At 38.6% G+C, this 12,617-nt stretch overlaps 1 protein-coding gene across 1 annotated transcript; it reads right to left on the bottom strand.

The window, feature by feature from the left end:
* Positions 1–3,696: 3,696 nt before the first annotated feature.
* On the bottom strand, positions 3,697–9,267 carry myl13 (myosin, light chain 13). Its single transcript, XM_039657175.2, has 7 exons — positions 9,065–9,267; positions 7,146–7,173; positions 5,693–5,842; positions 5,441–5,614; positions 4,571–4,648; positions 3,989–4,021; positions 3,697–3,893 (listed from the first exon to the last, which is right to left on the bottom strand). The coding sequence occupies exons 1-6, from the start codon at positions 9,164–9,166 to the stop codon at positions 3,993–3,995; spliced, it is 561 nt and encodes a 186-aa protein (XP_039513109.1). The 5' UTR covers positions 9,167–9,267; the 3' UTR covers positions 3,697–3,893; positions 3,989–3,992.
* Positions 9,268–12,617: the final 3,350 nt, after the last annotated feature.

The raw sequence follows: 12,617 nt of genomic DNA, 5'->3' as shown, positions 1-12,617 counted from the left end.
GTTTGTTTGTTTGCTTGCTTGTAATAAGCATTTCTTTGTTCGAAAGGTGTAGCTCTGATTCTCTGGAAGGTATGATGCATGTCTGCCATCTAGTGCCTTAATTAGAGAGTGCAGTCTCTCTCTCTCTCTCTCTACTACTCAACAGTAGTGCATATTACAGAAGTCTGAGGTATGATTATATAATTCTCTAAATACAAAATAAATGAGCACATTTTCTTTTACTGGATATACATCCAAGTGCATTATACAAGTGCATTACAATTATTATTTATTACATGTAAATGGTGTTATGTACAAGTGCTCAACTGAATGATAGATCTCTGTGGTGATGTTTAATTTCAAACATAATTGGTTATTAATCAAGATTGTGTACACCGTCTTACATGTACTTATATTTAAAAAATGCCTCTTTTTTTCTTTCTTTCTTTCATTGTTTTTTGTTTAACCTGTTTTGGTCAATAAGCAAAATCAATGTCTTTCTTATGAAATATTTGTTACTTCATATAATAGGCAGAGTGTTAGGTCATTAATTCATTTATTCATCAGTAATAGGGGATTATCACGCTTCCGGGTTTCGTGGGCGGGATTTGTCAACTTTGTGCTTGTCCACTTCCGTTCCGACGCATATGTCACTGCTCTGTTCCACTTTGTAAATCTAACTAACAACGCCAAACCTACTTAAGTTTTCATGGATTCCCGACTGAATAGGCTTTATACACAACTTACTTCCGCATTCTGTTTGAACAGGTCTCATCGCTTCCGGTCCAGGTATGTGCTTCATGAAATTTTTTGCGGTTTTACTCAAGATAACTTAAAAAGAGCGACTAGCGAGCAAAAATTTGATTAGCATAACCAATGTCCCTCACATATGCAGATTGATATTTAAACGTTTTATATTTTTCTTCTTCACAGTAGCGTTTAGATATTTAAATGGAATAAAACGCCAATAACAAAGTGAACTAGGTAGGTTAGCTGATTACCTTAAAGTCCCCGTGAAATCAAAATTTAACCTATTTACTTTGTTAGCGCATATTACTAGTCTTGTGGTGAACAATTAATCCGTGCAAGTAAAAATATATTTATAAAATGTTTTACCTTAATCAAAATCTGAAAAGTTACTTCCGGTCTGGAACGGTTTCTTTTTCTGATGACGTAGGTTTCACAGCTTGGGTGGGGAAACGCTTAACCACTCCCCTCAAACCGTTAGTTTATGAGCGAGAGATGGAGAGGAGGAGCGCTAGAGTAAAACCCTGCCCTCTGTTCAATATTCCGTTTCACTTGGAAATACGTCACAGCACTGGAGAAAAATCGTTTGCAACTTCCGGTTCACGGGGACTTTAAATATCCATAGATATCGTAGTCAGTTCATACGGCCGTTAACGCTTTTTCTGACAAGCGGATGCGATGAGACCCGTTTTCCGGTTTGACCACGTGACGGACGGCATAAAGCCGATCGAGTATAAGGAAGAAATAGATTAAAACTTTAAAATAAAACAAGGTAGCACTAGGGCTGTCGCGGTAACCGCAATATTGTAGTACCGCGCTTCTGACAAGTCAACCGCAGAGGATTAGCACGTAACCGCAGCAACCGCGATATTCACGTTTTTTTTTTAATAAGGCTATACCCTTCTTGTTTTGAACTTAATGCATGTGTATTGAATGTTAAACGAGTTCATAATGATAACAAGACTGTTTATCATGGTGATGTGTAGCCTACAGGTTTCACACAGACAGTGAATGAGAGAGATCGGCAGAGCGCGTGCGATTACCTGCGTCTGTCTTTGAAGTCGTGAAAAGCTTGTCGTGTCAAAGGGAAGCGAAATATTTGTTGCATCATCATTTTAACGTTCTCTTCACGGGTATTTTCCCATAAATGCGCGTCAGCAGCAGCGCTGGTCAGCATCCCACAGCACAAGGAAGCCGAAATAAAATCAGTGAGTCACGCATTGAATCAATAGCCGCTTTCCGACCAAATAGTTAAACTGTCCACTTCTAAACAGTTCTAAGAACTACTCTCCCCCAAACTCGGTTTTGCTGCTTGCGTTCGCACTGGCCATAGGATGGCCACAATGAATCAGCTTTTTTAAACGTGTTCATTGAATGAACGGTTCAATGACTCGCTCAAAGTCCGTTGTCATAACAATATGCGCGCTGAGTGAAAGTCTTTCAAAGCGCATACTGTAGACGCTGTTTAGTTTCGGTTACAATGGTTACTGAAAATGCCTCGTTTTTGTCCACATCGTAAACTTTATTTATATAGCAACAAAAACATATAAATTAAATAAATAAATGGCGGTAATACCGCATATCGCGCTATTGAGCCACTCAACATTACCGCAAGGGAAATTCCATAACCGCGACAGCCCTAGGTAGCACGTTTGTTTGCAGCCGGCACTTTAGTGAATCAGACGAATTTACCAGGGGGATCTGTAATAAACTTAAACACGCTCTTACGCGTTTATTTTTTATTATTTTTGGTAGTAGTAACATTACATATGTGGTTTCAAGAACCAGATGCAGTTACACTTGTCCAGTTTCGTCTGGAATGCGGCCCAGACCACCTCCTGAAGTGGTTTGAGCGATCGGATTCAAATCCGTCTCGAATGCATTTCGGGGGGCATTTACACCTGGTCTTTTCAGGATCGCATAGCTATCCGATCACAGAAAAGAAAACGCATGAAGTGGCCAGGTGGAAACGGCCCCTTAGACAACAGTTTTACAGCCTGACAACACCTGCTCAGAACAAGCAGTCTAGGCCTAGTCATATTTTCCTTATTACACGATGACTGACATTGTCACATTATAAACCTCTCTCTCTCCAAATAGGCTTAATTATTTTATCAGCATTAGATAAATTAAAGTGTATTGCATAGTCGATTGTATAGGTCACTTTTAAAATCATGTCATATTTTATAATTATATCCTGGCAAAAGATGCATTAATTATTGCTTCTGTCTTTCAAAGATGTCAGGAAAAAAAAAGCTCATGCACCCTGAGAGGAAAGCCCCCTAAAAAGGCCAGTTTAGAGGATACTTTTCTGATCTTTTTGCAAGAAACAAAAACAAACAAACAAAAAAAAATCGTAGATTAGAGTTAATGTGACTGATGCTGAATATATATACTGTATATATATTCAAATGTAAAAAAATATAGTGGAAATTCAAATACAGCTACTGTGACTGATACTGAATATGTAATGCAAATGTAAAAATATAATAGAAATTTGGATAATTGTTGGATAATTATAAACATGGTGTTTTGCTTGGAAATGGTCTAGAACCGCCACTGATTCAAATGTCATGTGTTTTCTACTCTTTAGTCGACACGCACTGCTTTTACACTGACCTGGGTTCAGCTGGACTCAGATACAGATACTCAACAGACTGGTTGTGAATCCTATTTCATTGCAGGATTTACAAATATCGCATGTCAGATATTGATGGAATACACATGCATGTCTGACATATTTTGATATTTTGATCATATCACACGATGAAAGAATATTTAGACTTTGTGAAGAGTTTGACACTTTGAGAATCATCAGTTTTGATCTTGTGCATTTAGTTATTGTGCAGATCTTGCGCCAAAACACATGCAATAATTCATTCAAATCTGATGTGAACAAGAAACTAATTGTTTTGAGAGAAAAAAGTCTCAATCGAGAATTGAGCCAAATATTCAGACAAAGAGAAAGGAGGCTGTTTAAACCAAGCATGACATTTATTAAACGGGTTTTATTCACAAAAGAGCAGGTGTGATGTGTTCTGGCACAGCAGCAGACGGAGGAGCGTTACAAAAAGACAGTTTGAGAGACGGAGGAAAACACCAGCGTTCATTTACAAAAGAACAACGACCAAATAACATCTGGATCCTCAATGAGGTGTCTTGATCATCTGAAAAACAGCGGGGAAATCTGCATTAAGACTGAGTGCACGTGCACACGGGAACTGAACAGAAATGCATTGGAGATGAAGATTTCTTCTCATACCTGTTCAGCCAGCCATGATGTGCTTTACAAAAGCTGTGGGGAAAGACAAGATCTGAATCAGTGTCCCGTGCTAATGCATGCTTAGGCTACACTACTTGCTATTCTCTGCTTTAGTCATGTGAGCACAGTTTGCATTTAATGGGAGAATAATTTACACACATCCAAAGTCATCCTCGAGCACTGTAAAAAATATTTTCAAGATTTGTTATCACAACATATTTTCTTTTGTCAAATCAATTTTCGAATAATTTATTTAGTTGAGATAACTTATTATTTTGCGTTTCTGATTATTAAATCAATCTCCGTCATTGTATTAACTCACTTTTTCCAGTTCAATCAACTTAAAATTTTAAGGCAACCCAGGTTACTTACTTTTTTAAGTTAAACCAACAATATTTTTTTATAGTGTAGGACATACTGTAGTAGAAGGATCAACACTGCCATCTAGAGGCCAGGAGAACAAGCTCATTCATAGCACTTTTGCTACATTCATAGACCTGAACTGTGATGTGATCGATCTGATGATATCAGATGTAGATCTGTGAAGTAGCATGAGAGTTGTGAAAGTGTGTAGAAACTGACCTTCGTAGTTTATACAACCGTTGGCATCCTCCTGTCCAGTCATCAGCTGCTCCACCTCATCCTCCTTCATCTTCTCACCTGGACACACACATTTAATTTAAATGTGAATCTTTGAAGTAGAAATATTATTTTCTGATATTAAAAAAATATATTTTGTAATATTTAAAAAAAAAACTCCAATAATCTTTGTTTTATTTAAATTATTACACTATTGTTTACATTGAAAATCAATTTTGAATAATTAAATGTTTTTCTGAAAACAACTTATATCTTGCATAGTTTGCTTTGACAAATTAATTGTTTTAATGACCAGAAAATATTTCGCTGAGTTAAAGTGAGATGAAACCTCAAACACTCAAAGATCTCACAAAACTATATTGAAAGAACATTTTGCTAACATTAAGTTACTGTAAAAAAAAAACCCCACATAATTTCTAAATGATCTCCGAACGTTCAAAAATGCTGGGTTGTTTTAACCCAAATTTGGGTCAAATATGGACCAACCCAAATGTTGGGTTAAAATGTAATTTAAACATTTATCCCAATGGCTGAGTTTGTCAATATTTGACCCAGATTTGTGTTCAAACAACCCAGCATTTTCGAGTGTAAAGGTTTTTCTTTGTCACACGATCGGTAAGTGAAAGCTCCATTTTATCGTTCTTCAAACGTTATTGGAACGTTACTTTAGAATGTTCTCTGAACGTTCCGAAAACAAGTTGTTACATTTAAAAGACCGTCATAAAACTTTCTATGAGTGAGGTAGGCCATTAATAATAACATTCTATTGCAGAAGTCGTTGAAATGGCGTGGCGTTTCCGGAGCGTTCCCGCTCGACTCGTTCGCTCATGCAGTGGTGATGATGACGCTCACCCAGAGTCGCGAGGACGTGTCTGAGTTCAGCGCCCATCACTGTCCCGTTTCCCTCTTTGTCGAACACTCGCAGGCCCTCCACGAAGTCCTCGAAGGTGCCGCGGTCTTTGGCCTTGCAGATGTGCTGGTGCATGGGCAGGAACTGGTCGAAGTCCAGCATCTTCACCTGCATGTCTGACAACAGAACACACATGTGTCGGCAGGTGTATAGTGTGTGTGTGTGTGTGTGTTCTCCAGGGGGCGGGGTCTCACCTTCAGCTTTGGGCTTGCCTAAGACGTACATCACCTCGGCGTTGGTGGGGTTCTGGCCCAAGGCCCGGATCAGGTCTCCGCACTGGGCGAAGGTGATCTTCATCTCGTTGGTTGGCGTCCTGTCAAACAGCTGGAACGCATCCTTGAAATCTGCAGACACAGGATCAGATCCCTTAGGGTCCAGCTGGCCTGTTTTTAATGCCTTTCCCCATCACATGTTCTGAACCGTCTCATTTCACATGCTTAAACACTCAAGATAAGATTCATCCTGTAAAAACTTGAAATTGGTCATTGCTTTATCAAGAAAACGGTACTTTAAAAATTCTAGCGGCTCAATTTTTAGGATATTAACGTCAAATTTTGGAACACAAGCAAATTATTTTGTGAAATATATATTTCGCATAAATGTTCAGTACATTTGCTTAAACTCTGTGTAGAGCTCCATAGAGCTGTCAGACTGATTGCAGTGATTGCAAACATAATTTCATTATTCAATATTTTGTCTTTTAAAATATTTAAACATCCTTTAAATGAAAGAGAATTGGGTAACACTTTACAATACGGGTGCACTAATATACATTAATTCATACTTAACTAATGCACAGATAATCATGAGTTAATATATAACTCATGAAGAACTAAACCATTAATTCATGATTACTGCATCAGCAAATAATTAAGAGTCTATATGATTAATAGATAAAGTAATACATAATTCAATGTGTGTATTAATTCCTTAATAACATTTTATTAACTAATAGTGTAAATTAATGTGTTAATTACCACAATTACTCAAAGCTATGCACTTCAACTTCCAGTTGTCTGCTTTAATTAAGCATTAGCTAATGATTTGCAAAGGTATCATTATGTTATGACTTTACTTGATGGGGCACATCATTATTAACTAGTCATTTAGTAATTTGCACATGAATTTGCACTAACATTGAAGTAATTAATCATGTATTAATGCATATTAGTGTACCTGTCATATTATCTGGAAGTTGAAATACAAGGCTTTGTTTTCATTCGGTAATTAATATATTAATTAACACTATTAGTTAAAAAATGAATTATTATGGAATTAATCCACAATTGCATATTTAATTAATAACAATTCATGTATGAACTAATGCATTAACCCTACATACTCTTAATTAGTTCCTAATGTGGTAATCATTAATTAATAGCTTAAATAAACATTAGTTACACATTAATTCAGTATTATCTGTGCATTAGTTAATGCTTATTAGTGCACCCGAGAATTGTAAGAGGTGAGAAAATATACATATTGAATGAAATTTCTTCTTTTCTTTTTTTACTTGTGCAGATATTCTGAATCAGCAACATGCATTGCTTACGTTAAATAAAATATGATGTGTTACATAAAATACATTCAATGTAAATGTAATATTTTAACTTGCGCAAACATAATGCAAACACAAACGGGACTTACCCTCAATCTGCTCGGCAGTGAACTCAAGCTGTCGAGAGAGAAAAACAAAAAAAATCAAAGAACAATCATACAAGCGCCTGAGTTTGACTCAATGACACTGAGGTGATTATTAGTGCCTTTGGAAACTGAAGCGTGTGCGAGCCTCGGGCCAGGAGGAGTGTGTGTCCCGTCACCCGACACCACTGTTGTGCAGCGCTCAGACGTCAGGGTTGAAGACCGCCGACACATGACACTCGCAAAATGCTCTTTACGGCCTCACGAATGGAGACGTGCCAAACAATGAGGGCACAGCTAGGATATATCGCCCTAACACCGCAATAAAGACTTCACTGGATAACGGTAAAGCCCACTAATCTCGGAAACAATGCACTGGATCAGGGAATTATCCTGTAAATGATTATTCTCATTGGAAACGCGTTATATGCGATCAACGTGCTTGCTTTAAGCCCTTAACTGAAGCTGTGTGTGATGTGAAGCTGCTGTGGGGTTTGGGTGGTCCAGCGTAATCTAAATCACATTGTGTGGCCCAAACCTCACTGTCAATCATGGCTTCTCAACCGCAACGTTTCAGCCTACCAACTTACACTAAACTATCTCTTGACCTGCACAGAAAGCGATATGCCATTGGGTTTCACCGATGAAATGTTTGAGCACATTGCTTAAATATGTGTAACTAATGCGAGAACATTAGTGTGTGGGAAAGAGGCTCTCTGATATTACAAGACAAACACTGAAATGCCAGTGCGAATGTCTTCTGGAGTCAGTTCGTCCATTACTCAACGGCAGCTTTACTTCTGGACGCACCACCCCGCGTTCTTCAAAGAGTGCCTGGACCGTGAAGAAACCTGCGGGTCGCTTTGTGAGATTTGTTTAGTCGGGGAAACTTTTGTCCTGATCTCGAATCAGTGCGGTTGCGTTCAAACAACCCGATCTCACGGGAATTCGTACGAATTTTACGAGGTGGCTAATTCGTAACAATCTCACTCGTACGAATTAGTACGATTTTGCTAAATCGTACATATTTTACGAATTAGCCAATTCGTATGAATTCGTACGAATGACCTACCCCTGAACCCGCCCCTAAACATAACCGTCACGTGGGTTTAGACAAATCGTACGAATTCGCACAAGTGAGGTCGTATGAATTAGCCACTTTTGAATCACTCGTACGAATTGGTCGTGAGATAGCGTAGTTCAAACGACAAAACTGGCGAACGAAACACTGTAGACTGAACATGTAATCCACTTTGACACACGTTTTCAAAACGCTGTTGTCGTGTAAACGAACGGCCTGAAAAGTTGAAAACGGTGTGATGTGAAAGTCCCTGAAACTCAGATCTATGAAGAGAAAACGCTAAACGTCTCACAGTAGATCTGCAGGAATGATAGCAATCTTGTTTCTCTCCGTCGTTAATGAGGAAACAGAAGAATGAGCCGTTTATGACACCGTTTTCAAATTAAAACGTAAAACTTTGTATGCGTTTTGGCCGCCTGAAAACACAAGCACTTTTATAAAACGTGTTTCAAAGTGCACGTTTTTGAGAATGGTCTTGAAGCGTTTTTAGCCGTTTGGCGGATCCGAGTGACGGGGATCGCTTTGACGCTGGTGTCGTCTGTACGCGGAAAACTCAAAGGGCTTTAAGCGCCGTCATGCAAACCAAACTACACTCTAAAACATGCACAGGTGTTTCAATCCAAATGTGGTCAAATATGGACAAACCCAGTCATTGGGTTTCATTTGTAAATAAACGGTTGGGTTTGTCCACGTTTTGACCCAAGTTTGGGTTAAAACAACCCTGCGTTTTGTCTAGTGTAGACACATGGTTGATAGGAATGAAAATGTGAATGTGTTTGGGATCTGAGCGATCAGCAGGAGGTGTGTGTGTGTGTGTGTGTGTGTGTGTGTGTGTGGCTGGTACCTGGACTTCCGCGGGGTTAAACTCCGGGATCTTGGGCGGCTCGGGCTCCGGGGGCTTGGGGGCCGCGGCTGGCTTGGGCTCTTCCTTCTTCTTGGGGGCCATGCTGATGTTCACGAGACACACAGAGACAGGCTGGGACACACTCTGGGTACAGCACTGTCCACGGGCCCGGGCTTTATCCTCCGGCAGCAGGTGAGGCCGGCCCCCGTCTGTCCCGGGATGGTGCCAAACACACAGAGGAAGGCCGTAAAAGGACAAGCGCTAATGCTTCTATTTGAGACACATTGTTCTCTCACAATAGACCCTGCCGTGCGTCTGTACAGGGCCACGCAGACTCCAGTTTCAGAGCATACACACAAACGCATGGATTCTGGTCATCTTCACACTGTGTGTTGCTCAGGCGAGTCGGCCTAGACATTTTAATCAATTACTACATTTGTACTGAGCGCCGGAATGGTTGTCGGTTCGAGGTGGAATGATCAGTAACATATTTTACATGCACTTACCATAGTAAAGATTACATGCAACTAACCCTCAACCAAACCCGAACCCTATAGTCAGGACATGTAGTTCATTAATATTATACAGGAGGATTGCTGAATGAGCTCCTGCTTTCTGTAACGTCAGTAAAGTCACTCCATGGTAAAAGTCTAATCAGAACCCAATAAAAACTTTGTCAAATATAATATGATTTATTGTATATTTAAAATCCCTAAAATCAGAAAAGAAAATAATGAAAATGCAGCTGATTTTCGAGATTTTTTGCATTGTGACATTATTGTTATGACAATTATAAAGTTATCAATGCCACACAGTTCTAAATAATTAACTGTGTATATTTCCTAAGCATTCGTTAACAACATGTATTCATGCCTTATGGACTTTAGACTTGTAAACGACATGTACTACTGTGAATTAATATTAAATTTGAGTTATTTTGATTAAAGAACTTCTTCAGGCATTTTCTACACTTTTGTTTCTTGTAACAGCAATAAAGTTAAACACTTATTGTAGTAATAATACTACTAAGTAATAATACAGTACATTTAATGTCCTACTTTCCTCACGTTCTTCTCTCTCCTGATTGGAGATTGGTGTTGTGATGTCATCTGTCAATCACTCACACCGGAACTGCAGGTTTGAGTTATAAATCTCTTCCGAGCGTACAGAAATTGTTTAACGCTAACATTCAAATTCAGTTTTAAAAACGTTATTTCTGAATGTATTTTTTTTTTATTTTGTCTTCTGCAAACATTACTTTTGAATGTTCTGAAACAAGTTCAACATTAAAAACCGTCAGATGAAAACGATGTTTAAATAATGATTTTGTGCTAACGTTTTGAGGACATTATTAAAGACCAGATCACTGTTATTAAAGGTTATATTAGCGTTAGCTACTGGAGGAAGATGTGAGCATAACTGTCTTCAGGCGGTTCCCTAACTTCAACCCTAAAATTGTAAATATTGAACTGCTATTTAAATAGCATTATGCATTTCAGGAGGACATTTGTCTTAACTGCCCTAGTGAAAAATAAATTAATTTATGTTATTTTAAGTACATTACAAATACATTTACATAATGTACTTAAAAAATACCCTAAACTGGTGTACTTACAGTCTGCTAAATTTGAACAATTAACACATTACATTTATATTATTGTGCTAAAAGGGAACTATTGCAAGGTTCACTTTTAATATCTTGCGTTTAAATACTGATATTATACAGAGACCATACAACGTCTTCTTATCAAAAGTCAGTCTTAATATGTGCAAAATGTGCATTTTGCAATAAATAAGTACTCCAAATAAAGATAATTGTAATATTTTTATCAGTACGCCTCAAGCATTATGTCAGTAAATATGTTAATGCATTTGTAGTATACTTAGTATGAAATAAAAGTATTTTAAATATGTTTTGGTATAGTTTGTATTCACTACAGTGTATATTACACTGATTTCTTCTGTTAAATCATAACTATTTCAGATATGACCATGTGTTTAGTGTGTGTGAGAGGGGGAATGAGAGTGAAACTACTAGAAATTCAGAGTTCACGTCAATATTAGGAGTCAAATGAATTCGAGTTACACTTAATTATTGAGAATAATTCTAGAAGTGCAGATAATTTAGGCAGTAATATTACACAATGTCATATTTATTACGTTGTATGGTAGCAAGGAAATGTTTGAGATCTTCTGAAGTCTGCAGCTCAGGAATCCTCTGAACACAGTGTGTGTGTGTGTGTGATGTTTTTGAAGTCTCTTCTGAAGTGTGTGTGTTTCTCTCCGCAGAAGAAGGACACTCAGCCCCCGTGTGATGTTCACGGACATCATAAAAGACTGGAGTGGGGATTCACCAGCCGAAGACCACCAGCAGCTTCACACACGTCACAGGACTCACAGCTGATCAACTCCACACACACCGTCAGCTTCACACGAGCGAGTCACAGCTGACCCCTGATCAGTTCACACAAGTTAAGTCAAGTCACATTTATTTATAAAGCGCTTTTTACAATACAGATTGTCTCAAAGCAGCTTCACAGTGATAACATGAAAGTAATACAACACAGATCAATAATATTGTTGAATATTAAATGTCCCCAACTAAGCAAGCCAAAAGCAAGGCGACAGTGGCAAGGAACCAAAACTCCATCAGGTGATTGAATGGAGAAAAAAACCTTGGGAGAACCCAGGCTCAGTCGGGGCCGGTTCTCCTCTGGCCAATGAAAGAACAGTGATTACAAAACAACTTGGATTGAAACATTAAGAGAATTGTCCATTTCCATCTGTTTGGAAGTCGAAGTAACCACGCCGGTTTGGAGACGAGATGTTGAGGATCAGTGCCGATGGCTGTCGTGTCGATGAGGATGAGTTGGGATGGGTCCAGGCGCAGGTCCACCATAGAGGGTCCCTCGGGATAAACAGAGAGACTGATATTAGTGTAGACGCTATCCTTCTTTTGATTTACCAAGTAAATCAGGATTTACGGGACGAGTTCCCGGTTCCGGCTGATCTAATCTATGCAGCCTAATTTTGAATTAAGGAAGTCTATAGTGTGTATGCTAGGCTAAAGAGATGTGTTTTTAGTCTAGATTTGAACTGACGGATTGAGTCTGCTTCCCGGACAATGTTAGGAAGATTGTTCCAGAGTTTTGGTGCTAAATAGGAAAAGGATCTACCGCCAGCAGTCCATTTTGATATTCTAGGTATTATCAACTGGCCGGAGTTTTGAGATCGCAATAGATTTGAGATTGCAATAGACGTGAAGGACTATAATGCGTTAAGAACATATTTTGTTGATCCTGGATCAACATTTAATCAACCAATCACAAGCCTCTGATGTCATCCGTGTGTGCCGACCCAAATACCCATCACTCCATTTTGAATCTTCCCTCCCCACCTTCCTCGGCTGACCGACAAAAGGTAAGTTATTTTGTCTGTCCTCTTTCTTTCACCCTCTCTCTAACTAAAAATCTACCTTTGTAAATGTATTTATTCACGAAAAAATCCTGAAATATTAAACTTAAATGTAATGCAACTCTGAACATACAACTGC

The sequence above is a fragment of the Pimephales promelas genome, chromosome 5 (assembly GCF_988280905.1).
Source record: "Pimephales promelas chromosome 5, fPimPro1.hap1.1, whole genome shotgun sequence".
Lineage (NCBI taxonomy): Eukaryota > Metazoa > Chordata > Actinopteri > Cypriniformes > Leuciscidae > Pimephales > Pimephales promelas.
The sequence above is the reverse complement of the archived record's forward strand: the minus strand, read 5'-3'. Positions and strand labels throughout refer to the sequence as shown.